Source organism: Bubalus kerabau, chromosome 15 (assembly GCF_029407905.1).
Source record: "Bubalus kerabau isolate K-KA32 ecotype Philippines breed swamp buffalo chromosome 15, PCC_UOA_SB_1v2, whole genome shotgun sequence".
NCBI lineage: Eukaryota > Metazoa > Chordata > Mammalia > Artiodactyla > Bovidae > Bubalus > Bubalus kerabau.
This window is the reverse complement of record NC_073638.1, coordinates 31,545,277-31,567,487: the sequence shown is the minus strand read 5'-3', so window position 1 is coordinate 31,567,487 and position 22,211 is coordinate 31,545,277. Positions and strand designations below refer to the sequence as shown.

Here is a 22,211-nt window from a genome sequence, read left to right as displayed (position 1 = left end):
TACTGTATATCAATCTCCCCACATGATCTGATTTCTTCCATTCCTGCTTCTTTCCCTGCTGCCTGGCACAGGACAATCTTGTCTGAAGTCATGAGTGCCACACGACTCTCCATGGTGTTGGGGGAAGGGTATGTGTCTGAAACACCTGGGAGACATTTCCAGACCTCCGCCACAACCATGGTGAGCAGTTAACGTGCTCTCCCTCACCTTCTGGTGAAGGAGTCATCGGCGAGGGAAGGCCTAAAGCAGGCATTGCCTTTAGAAGGCATAGCTGGGATACCTTTATGGAAGCCAAGCTTCTCTAGCCTCATCAGAGCTACATCAGAGCGCTCCCGCTCACTCTCAGCTATCTACGCTGACTCAGAGTAGAGGGATCCATGAGAGCCACAGATGATTTGAAAGCCATCTCCTCCAATCACATCAGTCCCCTTTCATATTACACCTTTCACCGCGGATGCTAATAGCAAAATTAATTCACTTGAGTCCTACCACCTCCCTTCCACCACTCGTAGAGATGTCAGCCAGCAGAGAAATGATCAAAGAGCAGGAAGCGGAAGGGGAGAGAACAACAGGCCTAAAGAATCCACCAGGGGCATCTGAGTGCCCTTTAGTAATCATGCAATTAATAACTAACAAGGGCTTCCCTGGTGGCTCAGTGGCAAAGAATCCATCTGCCAATGCAGGAGACACAGGTTCTATCCCTGATCTGGCAAGATCCCACTTGTTGCAACTACTGGAGCCTGTGTGCCCTGGAGTTGGTGCTTCACGACAAGAGAAGCCACTGCAATGAGAAGCCCACGCACCGCAATTAGAGAGTAGCTCCTGCTCGCCGCAACTGCAGAAAAGCCTGAGCAGCACTGAGGACCCAGTGCAGCCAAAAATAAATAAACAAAATTATAAAAAATGGAATCAATTAACCCTTCAGTAACTAAGGACTGAGAACTGATCCCTGATGACGTGAAATATGAGGGTTTGCTTTTAAAAAAAAACAAACCTTGAGAATGCCTGCCTCAAGTCACTGAGAAATTGGTTCTAGAAACAGGGGTTGTTGACATGAAGGCTGCCTTCAGTGGTCTGAGCTGCCCTGAGCCTGCCTGGGTGGAGCTACCCGAAGAGGCTGATCCTCTCCTGCATACCGACTGGCATGCCAATCCCATAGCCCTTGGTGTCCAGCAGGCCCCCAATCTGAGTGAGGTTGCAGTTTCGCTGCCGATAGTACTCATTCATAGTGGACTCCAGAAGGAAGGCGTAGTTGGAATTCAACACCCTGGCGATCCCCTCCTCCGTGCTCTTCACGAACACACTCGGCTGCTTGGAATACATGTAATTCCACATGCGCTGGTAGGTCTGATAGCGGGAATTCTGGGAAAAAGAACACAAGGAAGCAGGTTGAGGGTCAAAAGCAGACAGTGGTCTGCAAAGGGAGAGCATCCAAGTGGTCCCTCAAATCCTGGTGCTTCCGCTATTCAGTCCCCTCCTTGCCTTCAAGAACCTGTTCCCTTTCATCTCTCAGCTGCCGCTGCTCAATGGCAGGAGGAGAGGGTTGTGATTCTGATACCTTTTACAGAAAGACAGCCCCTGGAGAAGGGAATGGCAGCCCACTCCAGTATTCTTGCCTGAAGAATCCCCTGGACGCAGGAGCCTGCTAGAGTCCATGGGATCGCAAAGAGTCGGACACGACTGAGCGACTAAACATGCACACACACAGAGAAAGACGGAGAAGGAACAGGATCTGAAGGTGCTGCAAACTCCGCCTACTGGTTTGATCATTGCATCTGCCTCATCCACCCTCAAGGGGTCTTCCATTACCAACCTCCACATGCTGACCAAAGTGAGTACGGGTATTCTGGCTGCACCCTCCACAGTCCTTCTGGGAGGCAGAGAGCTCAGATTCATTCTGGACTTCTAAGAGACATTATCCAAAGGATGAATGCCAGCCCTTTTCTATCCACTCTGAACCAGTCCATCATCACATATCCAATGCTGGCTTCTCAGGTACAAATAAGAAGGAGACAGAGATTTCTGGGGGATTATCCAAACCCTATGTCTGCATGATGCCTTCATGGCCCCTGTGCCAGCAGCTTACGTATGGAAAACAGAAAACTGAAGGCCTTGGACTTGTTTCATGTGAAAATGAACTTCTTGGGTCATAGGCTGCTTAGACAATCACAGACTCCAGGGAAATCTGCTTCCCTAGAGATCCTGAAGCCAACACAAACTATTTCTGTGTCTAGCCCAGCTCTGGTTGGCCAGCTAACACGCATTGTGGCAGAATCAGCTCCTGAGCCTTGCAAAGGAAACTCAGAGAAGCCAAAACGGTCCCCATCTGAGATCTATATAGTCTAGGATCAGTGAAACCAGTTCAGCTTAAAAAAGTTCCTTACACTTCATTCATTAGTGTATTACTCCAATCTTGCTTTGTCTAAGTACTACTAATAAAACTTACCCTACAAAAAATTTTTAAAGTGTGCATTAGCCTCATCCTATGCAGTAATATAAGTAAAAGTATAGGTTAGCTTCACCACATATTTTTTCTAATGCTTATTAGAATAAATATGAAACTATTGCAATTAAAAAACATTTCGATCACTAAAATCATCTTAAGCAGCACTAATCATTCATGATCAACACTCAGGGACAAGGCTGGCATTAACCCAATGTTCTGGGGACCTGGTTCCAGGGATATTTTGGGGAGCAAGGGGGAAAATGAGCCCCATGAGGACCTCCAAACTAGGGGTTCAAAAGGGAGGATGAGATGAGGAGAGATGTTTTTATCTCCAGCAGACAAACATCTCAACTTTATCCTGCCCAACTCCCGATGCTGGTGAGCAACCATATGGGTTTACTTGGAAGAAGGTCATGCTGGAGCCTCCGTGAATCGTGCCATACTCTATGGCAGTCTGGTCAGCCAGGTCATCCACTGACTCAATGGGCACATCCATACGCTGCACGGTCAGGAAGGCTGCCAGGTTGGCCGTGTAGGATGAGATGATGATCAGCGTGAATGCCCACCTATGCAGGAAAAGACCAGGAAGTCATCATTGCCTGGGCACACCCAGGAGTCTTAGCCCCCATCCCCATGCTGTGACATGGGAGAGGGCAAGTGGCCCTCTTCTTCTGAAAGAGCCCTCAGCTTAGTGGGGGAAGAGAAAGGAGGCAGGGCATATGATTTCAACAGAAATGAACAGTGCTTGGGAGGGTTGCCTCGAAGAAGACCATGGCTCTCTTTCTCTTATTTCCTAAAGGAGGTGATTATTGGGTTACTACTCAAAAGAAGTGTGTCTGTGAACATGAAACAGCTTGGGAGACAGTGAGCAAAGAGCTAGTGAATGAGCTAAGGGTGTCAGCTCTGGGGGCTCTCTTCAGAGCTACAGCCGGGAAACTTCCCCCACCTCCTGTCCCCTCACGATGCAGTTGACCTTCAGAGGAGCATTGTCATGTACTGAGCACCCATGGAGAGCCACACCCTCCAGCTCCTGTGCTCCCTACAACTCAGGGAAGTGACATTCTTATTGTGACTTTATAGAAGAGGAAACCGAGGCTGAGAGAAGCAAAGTCACGTGGCCAAGTAACACATGGAGAAATTCGTATTCTAAAACCAGTTCCACAAATCGTCAGAGCGGGAGCTCTTCAAGACAAACTGATGACAAGCACCTTTGAGCCGCTGAGAAGTTGGAATTGGAAAACACTCTTACAAAGGTCATGCTATTTCAAAACGGAAGGTTGTTTCATTGGGTAGATCGAACTCATTTAAAATTAGAATAGCTCTGCAGCTCAGGCAGCACACACACTAAAGTCATTAAAACCAGTTTGTTCACTTAAGTAGGTTAAACAGGACTTCTACCATCTGGTCAGCAGTATGGATCTGCTTTCTAATCCATTTGTTTATAGGGGTTCAAAGATATATGTAAGCATAACTGAGGCTGGCGAATTGCCAAATTCTGAATCAGTGGAGTCTGAATTAATGAGGCTTCAGTTCATTACGAAGACATTGCCAACGAAGGCACAGTGTTTGCCATGGGCTGCGGCAGGGCAGCTTGAAGGTGGGTTTGCAAGAGCAGGAAGTCCCCTTACCCCCTGGCCTGTGCGCTTTCTCCCAGGAGTGAAAGGACAGTTGCATCCATCAACTTGACGGGAACATCACATGCCAGCCCGCCAGATCCATGCCCCAGACCACCAGTAAGAGACCTGGTTTTAGTTCTGGCTTTGTCTAATTCCACCTGTGAGACCTTGAGGGAAAGCTACACAATGCCTCTGAGGTCGTTTGCTTGACTAATAAATGGGGGATAATAATGCCTGCTTTGTGTTTCCCAGGTGGGACAGTGGTAAAGAATCTGCCTGCCAGTGCAGGAGATGCAAGATACTCAGGTTTGATCCCTGGGTCAAGAAGATCCCCTGCAGGAGGAAATGGCAACCCACTCCAGTATTCTTGCCCGGCAGGCCACAGTCCATGGGGTTGCAGAGAGTTAGACACGACTTAGCAACTGAACACCCTAATAATGCCTGGTTTACCTGTCTTGGATCAGATCAGATAACATGTCATTAGTGACTAATTATTTGTAAAGGATGAGATGAGCATGAGATACGGAGACAAGTAGAAACAGTCCCATTTCATCACAAATGGGATGAAAATAATTTGTCTATCTTCCCTACTGGTGACCTGTAAGTGTCAGGAGTCCCTCCATCCTCAAATTGGCTTTCCTGTTCCTGCCAGAGTTCTTACACCCTCTTGGAAGTTGTTTCTTATGAGCCTCCCCCAGAGGAGGCTGGGGGTGGTGGTGAGTGCTCCCCAGGTGGAGGTGAGCATTCGGAAGTTGCTCTGACCCACGGTTGTTGGTTAATGAGCCCTGGGTGTGGACATGACCTCAGAGCTGGCTGGGGAGGTTCCCTCAACCACACAGCTACACTCTGGCATCTGTTCCACCCTGGACAGCCATGTGGCTGTTTATGCCACTGGTCACAGGGGACGGTTCCAAGAGCCTAAGTAGCTCAGTGCAAGCCCATCACCTCTGCTGAGAAAGCAAATCACACCCACGCTCCCTCCAGAGGGGTCAACAGAGCCTTGCTCCTGTGCCAAGTGGGCATTTTATTGTGAAGCTGGCATTCTTGTTAGAGACATGGTATTTTCTGTCACTTGCTCTGGATGAGGATGCCAGGGTAGGTCATAAAGGCCGGGTCCTCTAACCTCCCACTCTCCAGGGAGCCAACAAACCGAGGCTGTGATTTCATAACCAAGAGCTCCAAGAGGCAGACGAGCACACCAACACCCCTGGGTCAGGCTGGGGAGGGCCGAGCCTCCCTCCCACACACGCTCTGGAGCAGGGTAACCGAGCCACCTGAGGCCAGCTATTTAAAGCCCTCCTGAGTCAGTGGGCTGAGTCAACAGCCTGCAGGACAGGTGGTCCCCTCGGCACCGGGGCAGATGTCCTCTAGGGGAGGGAATTCCTGGATGTGTGAGCTGACAGGTTAAGGGAGCAGGTAATGGAGCCCCACTTGGCGCCACATGGTAACATGCCCCTTTGGATGGAAAAGCCTGGGTAGAAAGGGATCAAAATCTGCAGCTGACATCTCATCTCCGGGTCTCTGCCCAGATTTCCTGGATTTTTTAGAGGGTTCTGCGACTGTGCCTGCCGAGGTCTCCTTTCTGCTGGGGAACGTGAGGCCAGGCTCCCCATGGTGATACGCTCAGTGACTCCTGGGCCGGATGTGATCATGGGTGAGCATCCTGCCCCAGTGATTTAAATCCCACTGTATTTGTCACTTATCAGTCCCGGCTGTGTTTCCACCTGCTAGGATCAGCCCCAGTCCACTGACTCCCAGGTAACAGTCCAGATGCTCCACCATCCCCAGCATCCTCATCCCTTCCCCTTTCCTCCAGCTTACACAGGCTGAGAAGGAGGGGAGAGAATGAAGGCTATAAGTCCTAAAAGCTGTGATACCAAACCCGAGGTTGGGCTTTTGAGTGAGGACGGAGAACTTGCCTCTCAAGGTTACATCGATATTTCATTTCCCCCCAAAATAAATGGTCTAATAGCAATGATCAGTTCAAACATTTATGTGGCACTTCCACATTTTCAGGGAACTTCCCCACACCTTGAATCATTTCACCCTCTTCCTTTTGCCCTGCCTGATCCAAGGGGAGAAGGAGCTGGCCAACGGCCCTGTGGACCCTGCTGTCAACTTAGACCCCGAGGTCCCGTCCAACTCTGAGCCACTAAGAGCTTGCTTTTTCTATACCTGCTGAGGTGGACACGTCTGGCAGGCCCAGAGGCAGGAGCAGAGGGACAGAACTCCAGAAAGCTGCTGGAGGTGGAGTGATGTGACTTGGGGTTGGTGGGGGGAGGGCCGGGACTTCCTGCTACACCCTGTGCACATTTGCACAAATTTGCACATGACTTCTCAGGCCCTGCCTGTAAAATGCCAGTCATTCTCAGGTCAGGAAGTCATAACTGCAGTGGGCTTTCAAGGCATTTTCTCACCGGGTCTCCTCTTGTGCCTCGGCTCCTCTCTGCATCTCCAAGGTGGGGGAACGGGAAAGGAGAGAAGATGGCACAAAAAGCACCCCCCATTGCACCTCCCCCCACCCCACCCCACCAGCCCTCTAAGCTGGCAGAGGCTGTCCGAGGGCAGAGCTGAGGTTCCTGCCTGCAGGAAGCTGGATCAGGGCTCATCTGAGGACCCCAGGATCTTACCAGACGCCACTGACGCAGCGGGTGGATAAGGCGCGCGGGGCGATGGTTGAGCCCTGCTGCATGAAGCCCCCGACGGGAAACCAGAGGCTGTTGCCCAGGGAGTACTGATTGACAAGGAGGTTGCACCGGCCCTGGGCACATGGGTGGGGGCTGTACCACTCGTAGGGGGTCAGTCTGTGGGAGAAAGGAACACACATCAGTGCCGTGGAGAGTGGGCATAAAGAAGGGGTGCTGGGGGGGTTTGGGGGTGCTCTTCTTCCTGGCCTGACCCCTGGACCTTGGTAGCTGCCTGTGGCCTTGGGCAAGCCAGCTCCCTTCTGTTGGACTATGTTGGCAGTTTTGGAACTTTCTTTAATCAAAGAAACATCTTAATTTTTTCAAAATAAATCAAGTCATGGGGGTGGATGGCTGGGAATTGCTTGTTCTGTCTTTTTTGCTCCCTGGAAGTGACCACAGAGAGAACCCTAGGGCCCCACAGAGCCATGGATTGAAAATTCTCAACCCAGAGTGGAAATTCTCAAAATGTAACTGACATCAGAATCACCAAGAAGGCTTGTGAAAACACAGATCACTGGGCCCCAGCCCTGAAGTGTCTGATTCGCTAAGTCTGGGTGAGGCCTATGAATCTGCAGGTTCCTGGGAGAAGGGGATGCCACTGGTCCAGGGACTGCACTTTGCAAACCACTGACTCCAGTGATTCCCTCTGGCCCTGGTTCTCAACTCTGTCTGTGTTTCAGACGCACCCAGGAGCTTTTAAAAAAATCCCAACACCTGGATTCCATGCCCAGAGGTTCTGATTTCATTTGTCCAGATACGGCCTGGGCCTCAGCATGTCTCAGGGCTCCCTGGATGAGTGCGATGGACACATAGGGTTGACAAGGCACACAGGCTCCTTCGACTGTCCCTCGCAGCCTCACGCTGGCCTCTCTCCCAGCGGTACCTCTAATGTCTCTGATGCCCTAACTTCCTGCCCACCAGACACATGCCCTCCCTCTTCCCCAGCCTGCCTCCCACACAAAGCCTTCCAGCTCTGATGTGGGAGACGCATCTGGACATATGCCAAGAAGGGCAGGTCTGCGTGTTCACGTGATGTCATCATCTTCCCTGGCCTTCCTGTCCCTTCGCTCAGCCTAGGCTGCAGGTGCTATGCTGAGGGGCTGGTTCACATTTCCTTTGCTGCTGCTTGTTCCTGATTACAAGGCCAGTGTGCCATCTCTGGCCCCTGCCTCCATACGTCCTCCTTCCTTCCAGAGACTGTGGGGTTGGATCGTACCCGTGTGGCTTCACCCCAGTGGTTCCCAAGCCTACGGGTGGTTGGATGTGAGCTTCAGAACTACAGATTCCTGGGGCCTCATCCCTAGAGATTCTGAGATGATCTGACTTAGACATTCAAGTTTTTTTAAAGCTCCCTGAATGACTCGGATATCAGCTGGCTTGGGAATGGCTGCCATAGAGCAATGGTTTTCAAACATCTTTTCCCCTTTAAAATCTTACCCAGAAGTACAATATATGAGAGAGAAAAGTGGAGCTGGTCTGAATGAAGACGAGCTGAGGCTGCAGATCTCCGTGTGCCTAGCCTCTTCACCGCCCCTCCATGTGTCCGCATCTACCAGGAGCCTCCACGTCCCCGGGAATCCAGTTTGAAAGCTATTGCCTGGGCCAGATTACCCTACCCTCAGATATTACTTATATAGGATATTATATGTATTTTGCTGTTGTTGTTCAGTAGCTAAGGCCATGTTGGACTGTGGCAGGCCAGGCTCCTCTGTCCTTCACTGTCTCCTGGAGTTTGCTCAAATTCATGTGAATCAGTGATGCCATCCAACCAACTCATCCTCTGTTGTCCCCTTCTCCTCCAGCCTTCAATCTTGCCCAGCATCAGGGTCTTTTCCAACGAACTAGCTCTTCATATCAAGTGGCCTGTATGTCTGTGTGTGTGTGTGTGTGTGTGTGTATACATATTGTATGATATATATGATGTATGATCAGACCTCTAGTACAATTTTTTGGTTAATCTTTTTGTTAATTCTGGATCCTGGGGGGGCAGTGTGTGTGTGAATGTGGATGGCAGGAGAGAGGGGCTGTTTAAGCCCCCAGGGCTGATTGAAAAGCTTCAGGCTGTGGCAGGCAGGGTGAAGCGGTCTTGTGTGTGTGTGCGTGTGTATGTATGTATCTGATAACCATGCCCTAATACCACTTCCAGGCCCTCGAGGCCACCTGAGAACCATGACTTTCTACACACAGGGGCTCAATCAAAGGGGACAAGAGAGAATTCCAGGGCAGTGGAGCCGAGACTCAGGCAGACAGCTTCCTGTGAGCAGCCGCAGACAGCCCAGCGAAGTGCAGAGCGGACGTGTCAGATGGCGTGCCAGCTCCCGCACCTTGCCAGTCGACACTGACAATAGATACTTGACAGTGGCCATGGCTACAGGCCCAAGCGGGGTAGGTGGCACCCAAGTGGCACATGCAGCACCCTGTGATGATGACCAGGTTGTAAGCAAGGCCTTTCCCCCTTTAGCTGGATCTCAGGGGTCGGGAACGACTTCCTGAACCTGGCTTTGATCTCCACTGGAAGAGGCATGGACTGGGTGATGCCACGCCTCTTGGGCAGGCTGGGAACTGCCCTAGGGGTTCGTACTCCGAAGATCCTTGGGGCTCCATTTTCATTTTTTAAAATTTATTTTTAACGGGGGGGAAATTGCTTTACAATGTTGTGTTGGTTCCTGGTGTGGGTTTGTGTGTGTGTTAGTTGTTTGGTTGTGCTTTGAGAGCCCACTGACGTAGCCCACCAAGCTTCTCTGTCCATGGGATTCTCCAGGCAAGAATACTGGAGTTGGTAGCTATTTCCTTTTCCAGGGGATCTTCCCGACCCAGGGATTGAACCTGGGTCTCCTGCATTGCAAGTGGAGTATTCTTTACCATCTGAGCCACCAGGGAAGCCTGGTCTCCCCTGTACAACGATGCAAATCACCCATAATTATATATGCATCACATCCCTCCTGGGAGTTCCATCTTCTAGCTGGAGGGAGCACAGACTACCCTTGAGCAATGAATAGACATGCTTCTGGGGAAGACCCCATCCCATAGAGGTGGACCGTTCACTACAGAATAGGCCAGCGCTGCCCCTGTAGCCCCGAGGCAGAGGAGAGCAGACGGCTGGACCAGAGCCACTGTCGGCCCCCCAGACTCTTACTCTGAGTGGGTCCTGGCTCCTCTGAGGTGATCAGCTGAGCTCTGAGCAGGAAGCAGGGATCTGCATGAATGACCCTGAACCACGGGAGCTGGCTCTGCCTCTGGATAGTAAGTGGGCTCTCCTGAAGCCCAACTTAGCCTTAGAGAGAAACGACCCCCTCTGCGCATCCTCCTGGGATGTTCCTTGGCTTCTTCCTGGGCTCAGGGACACTCTCTCATGTCCAGGGAGATTGGGGGGGGTGGGTTTCTTCTCCTCCCTGACCCCCAATCTGGACCATGTGTCTCAACACAGAGCTGCTTGCCAATGCTGCTCTCCATCCTGCCCTGCTGCTGCCAGCCGCCCTACATGGTCTCCATTCAACAAGGCAGCTGTGTTTTTACAGACAGACCCGGGCTGGGGAAGGGCCAGGCCCTCTGCAGAGGAGGCCGTCTCCCTTGCCTATGTCACCGAGGCTGCCGGTTCCCTACTCTGGATTTGCAGGCTTTGTTTCCTGTCACTCAGCACTTTGTGGCAGGTCCTGGCGAGGACAGATGCCAGGGCAGCCAAAGGCAGAGCACTTAATCAGAGTAGTCTTCCCACCACCTTCCTCCCCTCCTCTCTCTCCCAAGGCAGGGGGCTGGAGACTAGGGAATGAGAAGGGTAAGAGGCAAGGGGCACATATTCGGACAAGCTCGCCTGTCTGTGTTGTGCATATCAGGGGACAGGCATGTAGATGGATGTATGGGCAGTGCCCGGCTGACAGCCGGGCCGAGTGGCTCGGGTCCTGAGCCCGTCTCCCATTCCTCTGGTTTGGCACCAAGGTCTTCTCCACCTGCCCCCTCCTGCTCCCCACCCCTGCCCATGCAGTTCCCAGAGGTGGACACGAGGTGGCGATGTGAGGACAGGGAAGGGGAGAAGCCAGTACCGAGCCACGAGGAAGAGGACGCAGCTGACGGCCAGATAGGCTAGAAGCATGAAGAGCCAGACGCCCGGAGAAAATGGGTCCAGGAAGGAGAAATAGCCGGGTCTGCGTCCCTGAAAATGGAGACAGAAACGAGATTCATGTATGCATTCAGTCAGCACAGCCCTTGGGCGGGGAGGGCAGAGGGGTTGGTGAGCTGGGAATGGGCCCAGACTGCACTGTCTTGGGTTATGGGTGATTGGTTTAAATGACAGGGGCTGAAGGTGTAGAGGGGTCTGCTCTGAAACATCTACGCAGCCCTTAACTCAGTAGATGAAACTAAAGAATGGCTCAAGGCCTCATCACTTCCTAGGATGAAGAAGGCTCTGCGATGGGCAATAGAACAGCCCTCAGTGTCCCTTGTATGCGTCCGCATGTCCTCCAGGGGCAGCGTGGATGGGCTCTGAAGCACCTTAGATCTGTTGATGTCCGAGGACATGCAGCCTCCTCTGCCACTCACGTCTTTCTTACGAGGATGCTAATTTGATAGGCATCCTTGGTTTTTGGTTTGCAGGGTGATCTCACATACATGTTAACATCTTCTCATGTAAATCTCAAACTGGGTGCTGTGAAGAACCCAGATTCCTATTTTCATTGTATTCAGAAAGAAATCAAAGCCCTAAGGCATTCAAGAGTTGTGTCCAAGGTTAGACAGCTCATCAGTGGAAGAACTGGGACTCAAATGCATGCTTGCTGACACAAAGCCCAGGGCATCTGACGCAGCCCACGGTACTGCAGAAAAACATGGTTGTTCCTAGGCCAGGCAGAGTCATGGGAGCCAAAGGATGGAGCCAAGAACCAGCCAGAAAGCTGGGGACAACACTCTTGGTGGGGGCATTTTCTGCAGGAAAGTGAGATGGGATGAGAAGGAAGGAATTTCAGAACCTGCTCCTGGTCTTTAGCAGTGTGGTCTCAGCCAAGTGCACACCCCTCTCCAGACTCCACTGGAGCTGATCTAGATCAAAGGTGATGCCCTGGTGACCTGAAGCCCACAGACCACTTGTTTGTTGACTTGTAGTGTTTACTCATTTTGATAAGCTGTCAACATTAAGTGACTAGGACGTTTCACAGAAAAATCCAGATTTCTGGCTTTAAAAATGGATGATCTGGCTACATTGGGCCTAATTCTCAACCGGCTGGAGCTGAGTGGTGGCTGTTCACTCAAGACAGTGTCCCACTCTACAGCTCCCACTGCTGCCCTGGTCTTGAACCAGGCTGCTTCTTCCACTTACTATGAAACCATTGGAACAGATGCTCCCTAAAGACCATTCTAAATCGAAAATGATATGACTTTATGATTCCAGGAATCTAGGAGGTCCATGGATAGGATAGAAAACCAGTATTAAGCTCAGGAGTGCTATGAACAGGTAAACTTTCAAGTTCAAGGACATATCAGTCATGGCACAACCTGCTGTCAATATCAAGGTATGTCATTTTGTACTGGGGCTCCCAGAGACACCAAGGGGAGCTATCGATGCCAACACTGAGCTGATCTCAATCAGCTTTCTGGGCTTTTGTTATCCAAGGACAGCCAGACCATGAGATAATGCTGAGAAACTGCAGGTAACAACAGCTGCTCCCAAGGCAGCATCTAAGGAGCAGGAGAGACAATGCTGCAAGGCCCTGTTGTATCTGCACAAACCCCAATTGTGGCTGATTTTCAACTGCTCTTCTGGTGAGTTCTCCATCCCTTCCTAGTGAGCCAACAGACAAATTCCCAAAGCACTTGGGAGTATAATTTTATTCTCCCACTGAGGACATAGTCCAGAGGGTACAGAGTGAAGAAGTCAAAGCTTACCCTCTGCCAGTGGGGCACTGGTTCTTGGATCCTGAAGTCCTTCATCAGTGGTGATAGTGACCCCTGGGGTGGTCTGTCTGAAATTGGATTTCTCTCCCAATGTGGCTTAGACCAGGGAACTGCCCTCTGATACCAAATGCAATTTCTCTGCCTCATGTGTGTTCATGTTGAGCTGCAGAGAACACTCAGGTGACTGGGAAAATAAAACAGCTTGAGGGACAAAGCCCCGTGACGAGGGGAACAGCAGAGAAACAGGGAGAAGACCGTTTGAGTACGTACGGCCCTATCACTATGTAAATTGTCTAACAGGAAGAAGGACGCAAGACCTTCCCTGTTAGTCATTTCCATGTCCATCACGGACTAACCATGCCTTCACCATCATCCTAAAAGCTGGTGCAGATGCAGGAAGAGACAGACTGAGTCCAGAAGGGGATGAAGATGCTCATTATATCTACACACCTGCTGCAGAAAATCACTCGTTTGGGCCACTCTTGGGGTCCTTCTATCCCCTGGAGCTTCTCTGGGCAAACGTACATGAATTCTACACCTGTCACTCATGACTGCTTCACTCTGTGTCTCCCAACTGAGAGATATCCAGGAGAAAAAAATTCTTCCATTGTTGCTCTCTGAATCTGAAACCCCATTAGATGCTCAATGTCAGAAATCTATACCTGATTATATCACAACGAATGAAATTGAGGAGAATGACAGCACTATTTAAAGCTGCCATATTTGGTTATGGGTGATAACAAGTGATGCACAGCCATGGGAAAAATTCCTGGAGACTTAAGTTATAAAACACAGAGCATCACACAAACAAGGATCAAGACATAAACAGAGCTCCCCTGGAAACATATCAGTCACGTTGGCAAGGCAACATCTGATTCCACGTGTGATTGACTGACGCCAACCAGAAGAGCAAGGAATGGGCAGTCATTTGAGATGTGGGTCTGGGCTTGCACAGACTAGGCTTGGACTGAGCCCAAGCTGTTTTTATGATGCCAAAGAGAAGTATGTTACTTGCAAGGCTCTGAACGCCTCCCGTTTTTTTCTATGTGGATGCTTTCGATTGCTTCCTTCCCAACAGACATCTGAGTTACTGGTACTGGGGGTAGATCAGGTGTCACATGCCACTGGCATTTCTTCCTAATAACAGGTTTTCCTTAACCCAATGGATATATGGATATATGATGGTGACGCTTTTCTTCAGAAGAACTCAAAATGCTTCACTATGTTCTTTGGATTTCAGTATTCAGTTCTCCATATTGACAGATGGAAGAAATGGGACCCAGGGAGGTTAAGTGCCGTGCTCACATCACTGGTGATGGTTTCAATTTCTCTGGTGCTCATTTGTCAAGCTGTGCCATAGGGATACCGTGCTCTCCTTCTTTCAAACGGCAGCTGTACAGCATCTTCCTCTCTGTTGTATCTTTACAACTTGCTCCAATAAACTCCCTAATTAATCCCACACCTTCTCCCCAATGCCAACAGAATCCAAGCCTACTCGATCTCACCCCCTTAAAGTACTCTAAACATTATTTATTTATACCCATCATCATTTAAGACTCTTGAGAGTCCCTTGGACAGCAAGGAGATCAACCCGGTCAATCCTAAAGGAAATCAACCCTGAATATTCATTGGAAGGCCTGATGCTGAAGCGGAAACTCCAGTACTTTGGCTACCTGATGTGAAGAACTGACTTATTGGAAAAGACCCTGATGTTGGGAAAGATTGAAGGCAGGAGAAGGGGGTGACAGAGGATGAGACGGTTGGATAGCATCACCAATTCAATGGACATTAGTTTGAGCAAGCTCTGGGAGTTGGTGATGAACAGGGAAGCCTGGTGTGCTGCAGTCCATGGGGTTGAAAAGAATCAGACATGACTGAGTGAGTGAATGACAAGAAACCATGCTTTATGGGGACTCTGTTATTGATTTTTACATGTCTCTGTTGACTACATTTTGGGCCCGTTCCTTCTGGTGAAGACAACAACTTTGAAGGTAGATAACTGGTGATACAGAGTCTATGCCCCAAATGTCTAGGTCAGGCCAAGCCCTGTAAATGGGGCTGCAAATTAGATGGCACCAAAATGGGAACTGGTTCCTTGATTTTTGTATTGTGCTTCAGACTGACCACAACAGAGCCAGCATCACGGATGCTGTCGGACGGTGAGCGAGACGGGGCTGGTAACCGAATGACTACAATCCCTGAGTGGCGAGGCCCTTTGAATGTCAGCAGTGGAGCTGTTCACGGAGTTACAGAGTGGAACTAATCTCCTCTTGCCTGTTGAAAATTCCTCTTATCCTTAAAAAAATCCATAAACTCACTGATACTTCATTGCACATTTACTGGAAGAAATGACATTATAGTAAGAAAGTAATTGCTTGCCCAGAGTCTGGAGCCAAATGCATAAGGACATTGGGGCCACGTAGTGTAAGACAGGTAATGAATTAACATGCAGACTCTGGAGTCAGCCTGCCCAGGACTGAATCCTGGCTGTACCATATACAATTATGGGATCTTGGGCAAGTTACGTAAGCTCTCTAGGTCTCCATGTCGTCTGTAACATGGGGGTAATCATAAAACCTACCTCTTGCATTGTTTTAACACACAGTAAGTGTGTTATATATATATAACATATATATATATATAACATATATATATATATATATATATATAAAAGTGTTGGCTCCCCCCGCCACCCCCGTCTAATGGGCTTCCCTGGTGGCTCAGAGGTAAAGAATCCACCTGCCAATGCAGGAGACGAAGGTTCAATCCTTCGTCTAAGACCTAAGTTCTAATCCTTCGTTTCCCAGTGGTGGGAAAGATCCCCTGGAGAAGGGCGTGGCAACCCACTCCAGTACTCTAGACTGGAAAATCCTGTGGACAGAGGAGCCTGGCGGGCTACAGTCCATGGGGTTGCAAAGAGTCGGACACGACTTAGCAAGTGAACAACAACTGTCTAATGGGAGCCATGTGTGAGAGAGGTGGGGGAGATGGTGTATGACGAAAGAGGGAACTGCCTTTTATAGCCCTCCCTCACGGACAAGAAATCCAATTTTCCGTCCTGTAGTAGCACATGCTAAAGATGCTTGGAGGGAGAATTCCATCTGGCCACATTCCCTTTCTATAACTCCTAGAGTTTTTGTGGGTTATAATACATGAATCATGAGGGCTTCCCCAGGGCTCCCCCAGGAAGTGATTAGGGTAATACCAGGCTCTCTTCTGGAAGGCTGGCTCTTAGAAGCTGGTAATTGCAAGCTTTGGAACTCAGTTCCACCTCAGCCTTCCCAAGGAAGTCAAGACAGAGTGGCTCAGATGTGCAGTGGGCTCTCCTGTGTCTGTGTGAGGGCTGGGCACCCGCATCACCATTTCCTGACACACAGACTTGGGCCATCAATGCTGCTCCTTCTCTTCCTCCAGCAGAACTCTTCCCTCTCCAGCAGAACCAATGACAAAGGCTCATCCTGTCCTCCATGTGGTCTTGCCAGTCTGTAGAACTAAATGGCCATTCATACAGAGGTTTCTTTCCACTACCAGTTGTCATCAGTGGTCAATAAAACACTCTTTAGGGCTGAAGAAACAGATAAGACAGACACAGTCTCCATGAATCCTTCTGGAAGAAGCAGAAGGAGGAGATTCTTGGTCCACCCCAGGAACCCATGGATAACTCCCTCAGTGTGTCTGCAGTGGACCGTCTTGATATTTTGGTTTAGCACGCACTTCCCACCTCTGACTCTAAGAGGAAAAAAGAAGTAAGCAATTAATTCCTCTTCACTTAAAACACCCAGATGGGGTTGTTGCCTTTATAATCCAGATGCTGGTATATCTATTTTCACTTTGCTGATTGGAAATCTGTCACAAGAAGACCTAAGTTCTAAACCTGGTCCTGACCTTGACTTTCTGAGTGATCTTAGGTGAACCACTCTGCCTCTCTGGGTGCTGTTTCCTTCTTCTAGAAAGTGGAACACTGCAATCAACATGAAGTAGGGATGTGAGAATTACTATAGTAACATTGATAAAATCCTTCAGCTTCTTGAGAAAGAAGCACTCTATAAGTAACCAATATTAATGTGATTATACATCCAGAGAACCATACTTCCATTATATGGGCTATCAGGTTACTTAGTTTTAAGGAATAGAACTTTATTCATTTTCTATTTTCTTATAACAGAGTATTAAGCAGTATTAGAAATGATTCATTGGTTTACTAAGTATTATTCTCCATTTTCCTAGACAGTCTTTCTGAGATGAAACAGCCCTTCTTGAAAAATGACTAATACATCCAGAAAAAATGCCAGGTGTTAATTTAATGTTGACATTTATTTCTTGCTCATTTTTTAATTTAATCACTGTTTGCTTTTTTTTTTTTTTTTACTTTTCTTTAGAGAGATGATTCTTGCCAAGGGTTAAGAAGAGAAAAAGAACAAAGCGTCAAACTTTCACATTTGTCATTCAAAGATGGAGCAGGACATCGCAGGGGAAAATAATTAACTCATATTTTCTAAACACTTATTTATTTGTTTACCTATTTTTGGTGGTCCTGGTTGTGGCACATGGGCACTTGCTTGGGGTATGTGGGCTTTCTTTAGCTGTGGCAAGCTGGGGCTACTCCCCAGTTGTGGCCTGGAGGCTCAGTAGTTGTGGCTCATGGGCTTGGTTTCCTGAACCATGTGGGATCTTAGTTTCCAGACCAGGGATCGAACCCATGTCTCCTGCATGGGCAGGCAGATTCTTAACTACTAGACCACCAGGGAAATCTCACTAACTCACATTTTCAAGGGAGCCTTAGATGCTCTGGCTGGTTCAGGGCACTACATGGGATCATAGATAGTATCATCAGATTAGAAAGGATCTTGAAAGATCACCCAACACATGTCCTTGACACAAGGAAATATACCTGCTATACCATAAAGATAGATCATTGGAAGTGTACGGACTTGGAGACTGAAAACCTGGGTTCCGTGCCACTCCCACCACTGCACCATCTTTCTTCTTTCCCATGCACCACTGGCCATCACTGACCTCAGAATCCTTCTGTGTGAAACGAGAATTCTACTGTCTGCCTCGGGGGGTTGCTGTAGTAAACCAGAGAGTGTTATGTGAAAGGGCTTCATGAATAACGAGGCGTCAGATGATGTTAGTCAACATGCAAATATCCTGGACATGCACCCAACCTCCTTGAATATATTGATGCTGAATTTTTTGAACTTGATTATCCATCTGGGGGCTCTATGTGCCAAATGTCAAACCCCAGGTTGGCTTCTGGCATGCTCTGGTGAGGCCTTGCTCCAACAGTCAGTGTGTGCTTGAGGCATACAAACTTACTTTAATATTAATCTGAGCAAAACATCATTAGGCAAATTGCTGCTGTAGAAAAATAAGAGAGAGAAAACTACATGACATACTCTAACATCAAATATGAATGTTTTTTGTTTTCTGTGCTCTTCTCCCTTCCATTCACAGATATTTGGAAGCTTATAGTATGCATCAATTCTATAAAACTCTGGACTACAAAATGCACAATTCTATGAACTCCCCTGGACTGCAAAATGCCCTTGGGGTTATACTGCTATGTTACATACTGAACTTTTCAATAATAATCAACTAATATGCCAAGGAAATGAAGAGAGTCCTGAACTTCTGATGTCCCCAGTCAGTGGATTCCCATCTGCGGAGTACAAGGGGACACTCCAGATTCTAAAGGCCTGGGCCCTCTATGCTTGACCTGGAAGCTCACCTGGCCTGGGTCAGGGGTTCTGAGACCTTCTCAGGAGGGTGCTTTGCTGTCTGTGGGATGCACAGGCATCAGGGCAGGAGGGAGTAAGGGGCTCAGGCGGCAGCTATGGCAAGGCCTGACCTGTTGATGGATCTGAGCTGCCCCAACATCTGCTTTCACTCCCTTTTTGTTCTCAAGACCAACAGGGTAAGGGCCAGAAAGAAAAAGAAGAAATCAATTCGGGTCACTCATCCTGCTGCCTGGAATACTGGACCTTCTGACAGAAGCCAGGTTCCTGGGAGTCAGTGATGCTTGGCTGTGAACCACAAAGGGAAGCGGTGCTCATTGCTCACAGAATCACAAGATCCCTCACACTTCTCCCCGCTTTCCTTTCTTCCCTCTATACTTTTCAAGTAAATGCTGCATGTTTAGGATGATGACATTTTCCATACCAAAAATCATCCCATAAAAATGCATAGTCTAATACCATATGATATTGGGGCTTCCCAGGTGGCTCAGCAAAGAATCTGCCTGCCAATGCAGGACACACGGGCTCAATGATCCCTGCTCCAAAATGATTCCACGTGCCTTGGGGCAAATAAGCCCGTGCAACACAATTACTGAGGCTGTGTGCTGCAGCTACTGAAGCCTGAGTGCCCTAGAGCCTGTATTCCACAAGAGAAGCCACCGCAACAGGAAGCCTGCACACGGCAGCTAGAGAGTAGCCCCTCTTACCGCAGCTCGAGAAAGCCCACGTGCAGCAACAAAGACCCAGCACAGCCAAAAATAAAGAAAGTACTTTTTAAAAGCCTAAAAAATAAAAAGAAAAGAAACACCTGCCTTCAAGGAGGATACAGGCCACTGGGATGCAGCAGTTGATGATAGAGATGAGGAGAGCCTGAACCAAGGCAGAGTGAGCAGGAATTATCAGTATATATGCAGATTGTTTAGGACATGAGTGGACCAAATGGACATTTGAGGAAAGACAAGTGCAGGGCGGCTCAGGTGGCTGGATGGAGATGCTGTGACCTGAGAGGGGGCAGAGGGGAGGAGGGAGGAATATACCAAATGCAGTTTGTTTGTGTCACTGTTTTTGAGGTGCCTGTGAGATATCCATGTGGAGATGTCTCCTGTGTGCTCAGATGCTCAGTCGTGTCTGACTCTTCGTGACTCCGTAGACTGCAGCCTGTCAGGCTCCTCTGTCCATGGCATTATTCTAGCAATGATACTGGAGTGTTGTCATTTCCTCCTCCAGGGATCTTCCTGACTCAGGGATCGAACCTGTGTCTCCCGTGGCTCCCACATTGGCAGGCGGATTCTTTATCACTGAGCCACCTGGGAAGTCTGGAGATGACTTAGTAATGTATTTAAAATATGCTTCCAGAATTCAGGAGAGCAGTCAGGGTTAGATTTATAGATTTGGGAGCAGGTGAGATTATCCAGGCAGAGAATTGGGAGAGTGAGAATAGAAAAGGACCACAGACATTTAAGTGGCAAACACAGAGAGAAGAATCAAGAGAAATGGTAAAGAAGGCAATAATCAGAGAGACAGGAAGCACAGCAGGAGAAAATGGTGATGTGGATGCTAGGAACAGAGAGGGGGTTTTAATAAGCAGGAGAGATTGACAATAACAAATGCCAAAGCCAGCCTCTGAGTGGCAGGGAGTAGAGGTTGAAGAGCAAAACAGTCTTCTGATTCTGATCCTGGATATGCCTGGCAGAAATAGATTATACCCCAAGGTTCTAGAGGAAGGAAAATATCTCACAATCAACTCGTGATGATCCATGTTCGAGAAAGAACCTAGATAATCTGAGATTGCTGGAAGGGCACAAATTACTTCTGATTATCTTTAGACTTGAGATATACCTGCCACCACCTGTTATTTTGAAAGGTTCTGAAGAATTTCTAACTAGGCATTTATACCTTGTGTTAATTATTTTCACTTTTGGACACAGGTTTGATTTTCACCAGATGCTCACTTTTTTGGTAACTATCATTCACGACTCAGGTGACCTTGGATATAGAGCTAAGAGACTGGGTCATTATAAATTACATTAAATGAATCATATTTTTGCTCACAGAGAACTATCAGTTAGAGAAAATTTACAAAATAATAAACACACAGTATCCAACTTTAATTTCATCAGCTTAACACTTATTATGTCAGAAAGAGCTTCTGTATGTATAATAATTTTAGACTGTGGCACTCATGGTGAGCTCTGCTGGGCTCCCCTTTGGTATTAGCTGTTTCTGACAACCTCTTTTGTTTCAGACTCTGCCCAGTTCATCTCAGACTTGTTCTAACCAGGTCTCCCCCAGTTTAGTCAATTCAGGATTGTCCTCTCCCCAGCTCACTTTCTGATGCTTTCTAAGCATTCTGCTGCACACATGGAATGCAAGTAAATATTTGTTGAATAAATGCATAAACCATCAGTTCTGCTTAGTGTGAGCTGTTCACGCCAGCACTCAATTTTTACTCAGCTTGGCCCCCTGTTAGAAATTAGATCTGAGCAGCTGTGTGACACCCTAGTGCCTCAGTAAAATGGCAGGGATGGGGAAGGAACGTTGATCAGACAGGGGAACTGTGTGGGTAAGGCTCTCCAGAGAGACAGAGAGAACCAGGAGGATGTGTGTGTGTGTGTGTGTGTGTGTGTGTGTGTGTGTGTGTGCACATGCTCAGTCATGTCTCTTTGTGACCCTGTGGACTGTAGCCCACCAGGCTCCTCTCTGTCCATGGGATTTCCCAGGCAAGAATACTGGAGTGGGTTGCTATTTCCTACTCTAGGGGATCTTCCCGACTCAGGGATAAAACTTGTGTTTCTTGCTTCGCTTGCATTGGTGAGTGGATTCTTTACCAGTAGCGCTACCTGAGTTATTTCAAGGAATTGGCTCCTGTGATTGTAGGAGCTGCTACTGCTAAGTCACTTTAATCATGTCCGACTCTGTGCGACCCCATAGATGGCAGCCTACCAGGCTCCCCCGTCCCTGGGATTCTCAGGCAAGAACACTGGAGTGGGTTGCCATTTCCTTCTCCAATGCATGAAAGTGAAAAGTGAAAGGGAAGTCACACAGTCGTGTCTGACCCTCAGGGACCCCATGGACTGCAGCCTACCAGGCTTCTCCATCCATGGGATTTTCCAGGCAAGACTGTAGGAGCTGGTAGGTCCCAAATCTGTAGGGCAGGCTGGAAATTCAGGATTTCTACGTGATAGCCTTGATACAGAATTCCCTTTGCTTTGGGAAAACTGCTTTTGCTCTCAAGGCCTTTCACTGATTGGATGAGACCCACCCACATTATCAAGGGTCATCTCCTTTATTTGACGTCAACTGATCATAGATGTTCATTGCATCTACAAAAGACCCTCATAGCATCGTCTGGACTAGGGTTTGACGGAACCTCTCCAAGGTGACACATAAAACTTCACATCCCAGAACGAATGCAGACGAGCTCATACAGTCCGAGGTGTGCAGGTGGTAGAAAACATTTGGCCAGTGATCCAATTAAGGATGTCCAGAGCTGATATTCAGAATAGTGGTGTCCTGGTGGTGGAGGTGGCCTAGTAGCAGATGTTCCTAGGTGGTGAAAACACTTGTGCTGATGTGCTTTTACTCATATGGTTCCTCTCAGCCCATCTGATCATGGGTGGTGCTCTAGTGCCTTTGGCCTTAATCAAGAAATCAAGGCCAGAGCCTAGTCATGTGACTTGGCCATAGACATACCATTTGGAGGAAGACTGTGTCTCTGTTTTTTTTGGATCCTCCTTCGGAGCTCAGCTGTGGGAGGAGAATGGGTCGGGGTGGGGGGTGGGGCTCAAGAAATGGTGCTGGATGGAAAGCTGTCTCCAGGTACCAAGAGATGTAATGATGA

General features: G+C 48.6%; 1 protein-coding gene across 1 annotated transcript in view; it reads right to left on the bottom strand.

The window, feature by feature from the left end:
* The window catches only part of GRIK4 (glutamate ionotropic receptor kainate type subunit 4), a 341,407-nt gene that overhangs the window by 22,993 nt on the left and 296,203 nt on the right, over positions 1 to 22,211 (bottom strand). Inside the window, exons 13-16 of the mRNA XM_055548398.1 lie at positions 10,790 to 10,899; positions 6,693 to 6,866; positions 2,847 to 3,012; positions 1,137 to 1,362 (exon numbers count right to left, since the gene is read on the bottom strand). Of these exons, the coding sequence (XP_055404373.1) occupies positions 1,137 to 1,362; positions 2,847 to 3,012; positions 6,693 to 6,866; positions 10,790 to 10,899 (676 nt within the window). The remainder of the gene's footprint in view (positions 1 to 1,136; positions 1,363 to 2,846; positions 3,013 to 6,692; positions 6,867 to 10,789; positions 10,900 to 22,211) is intronic.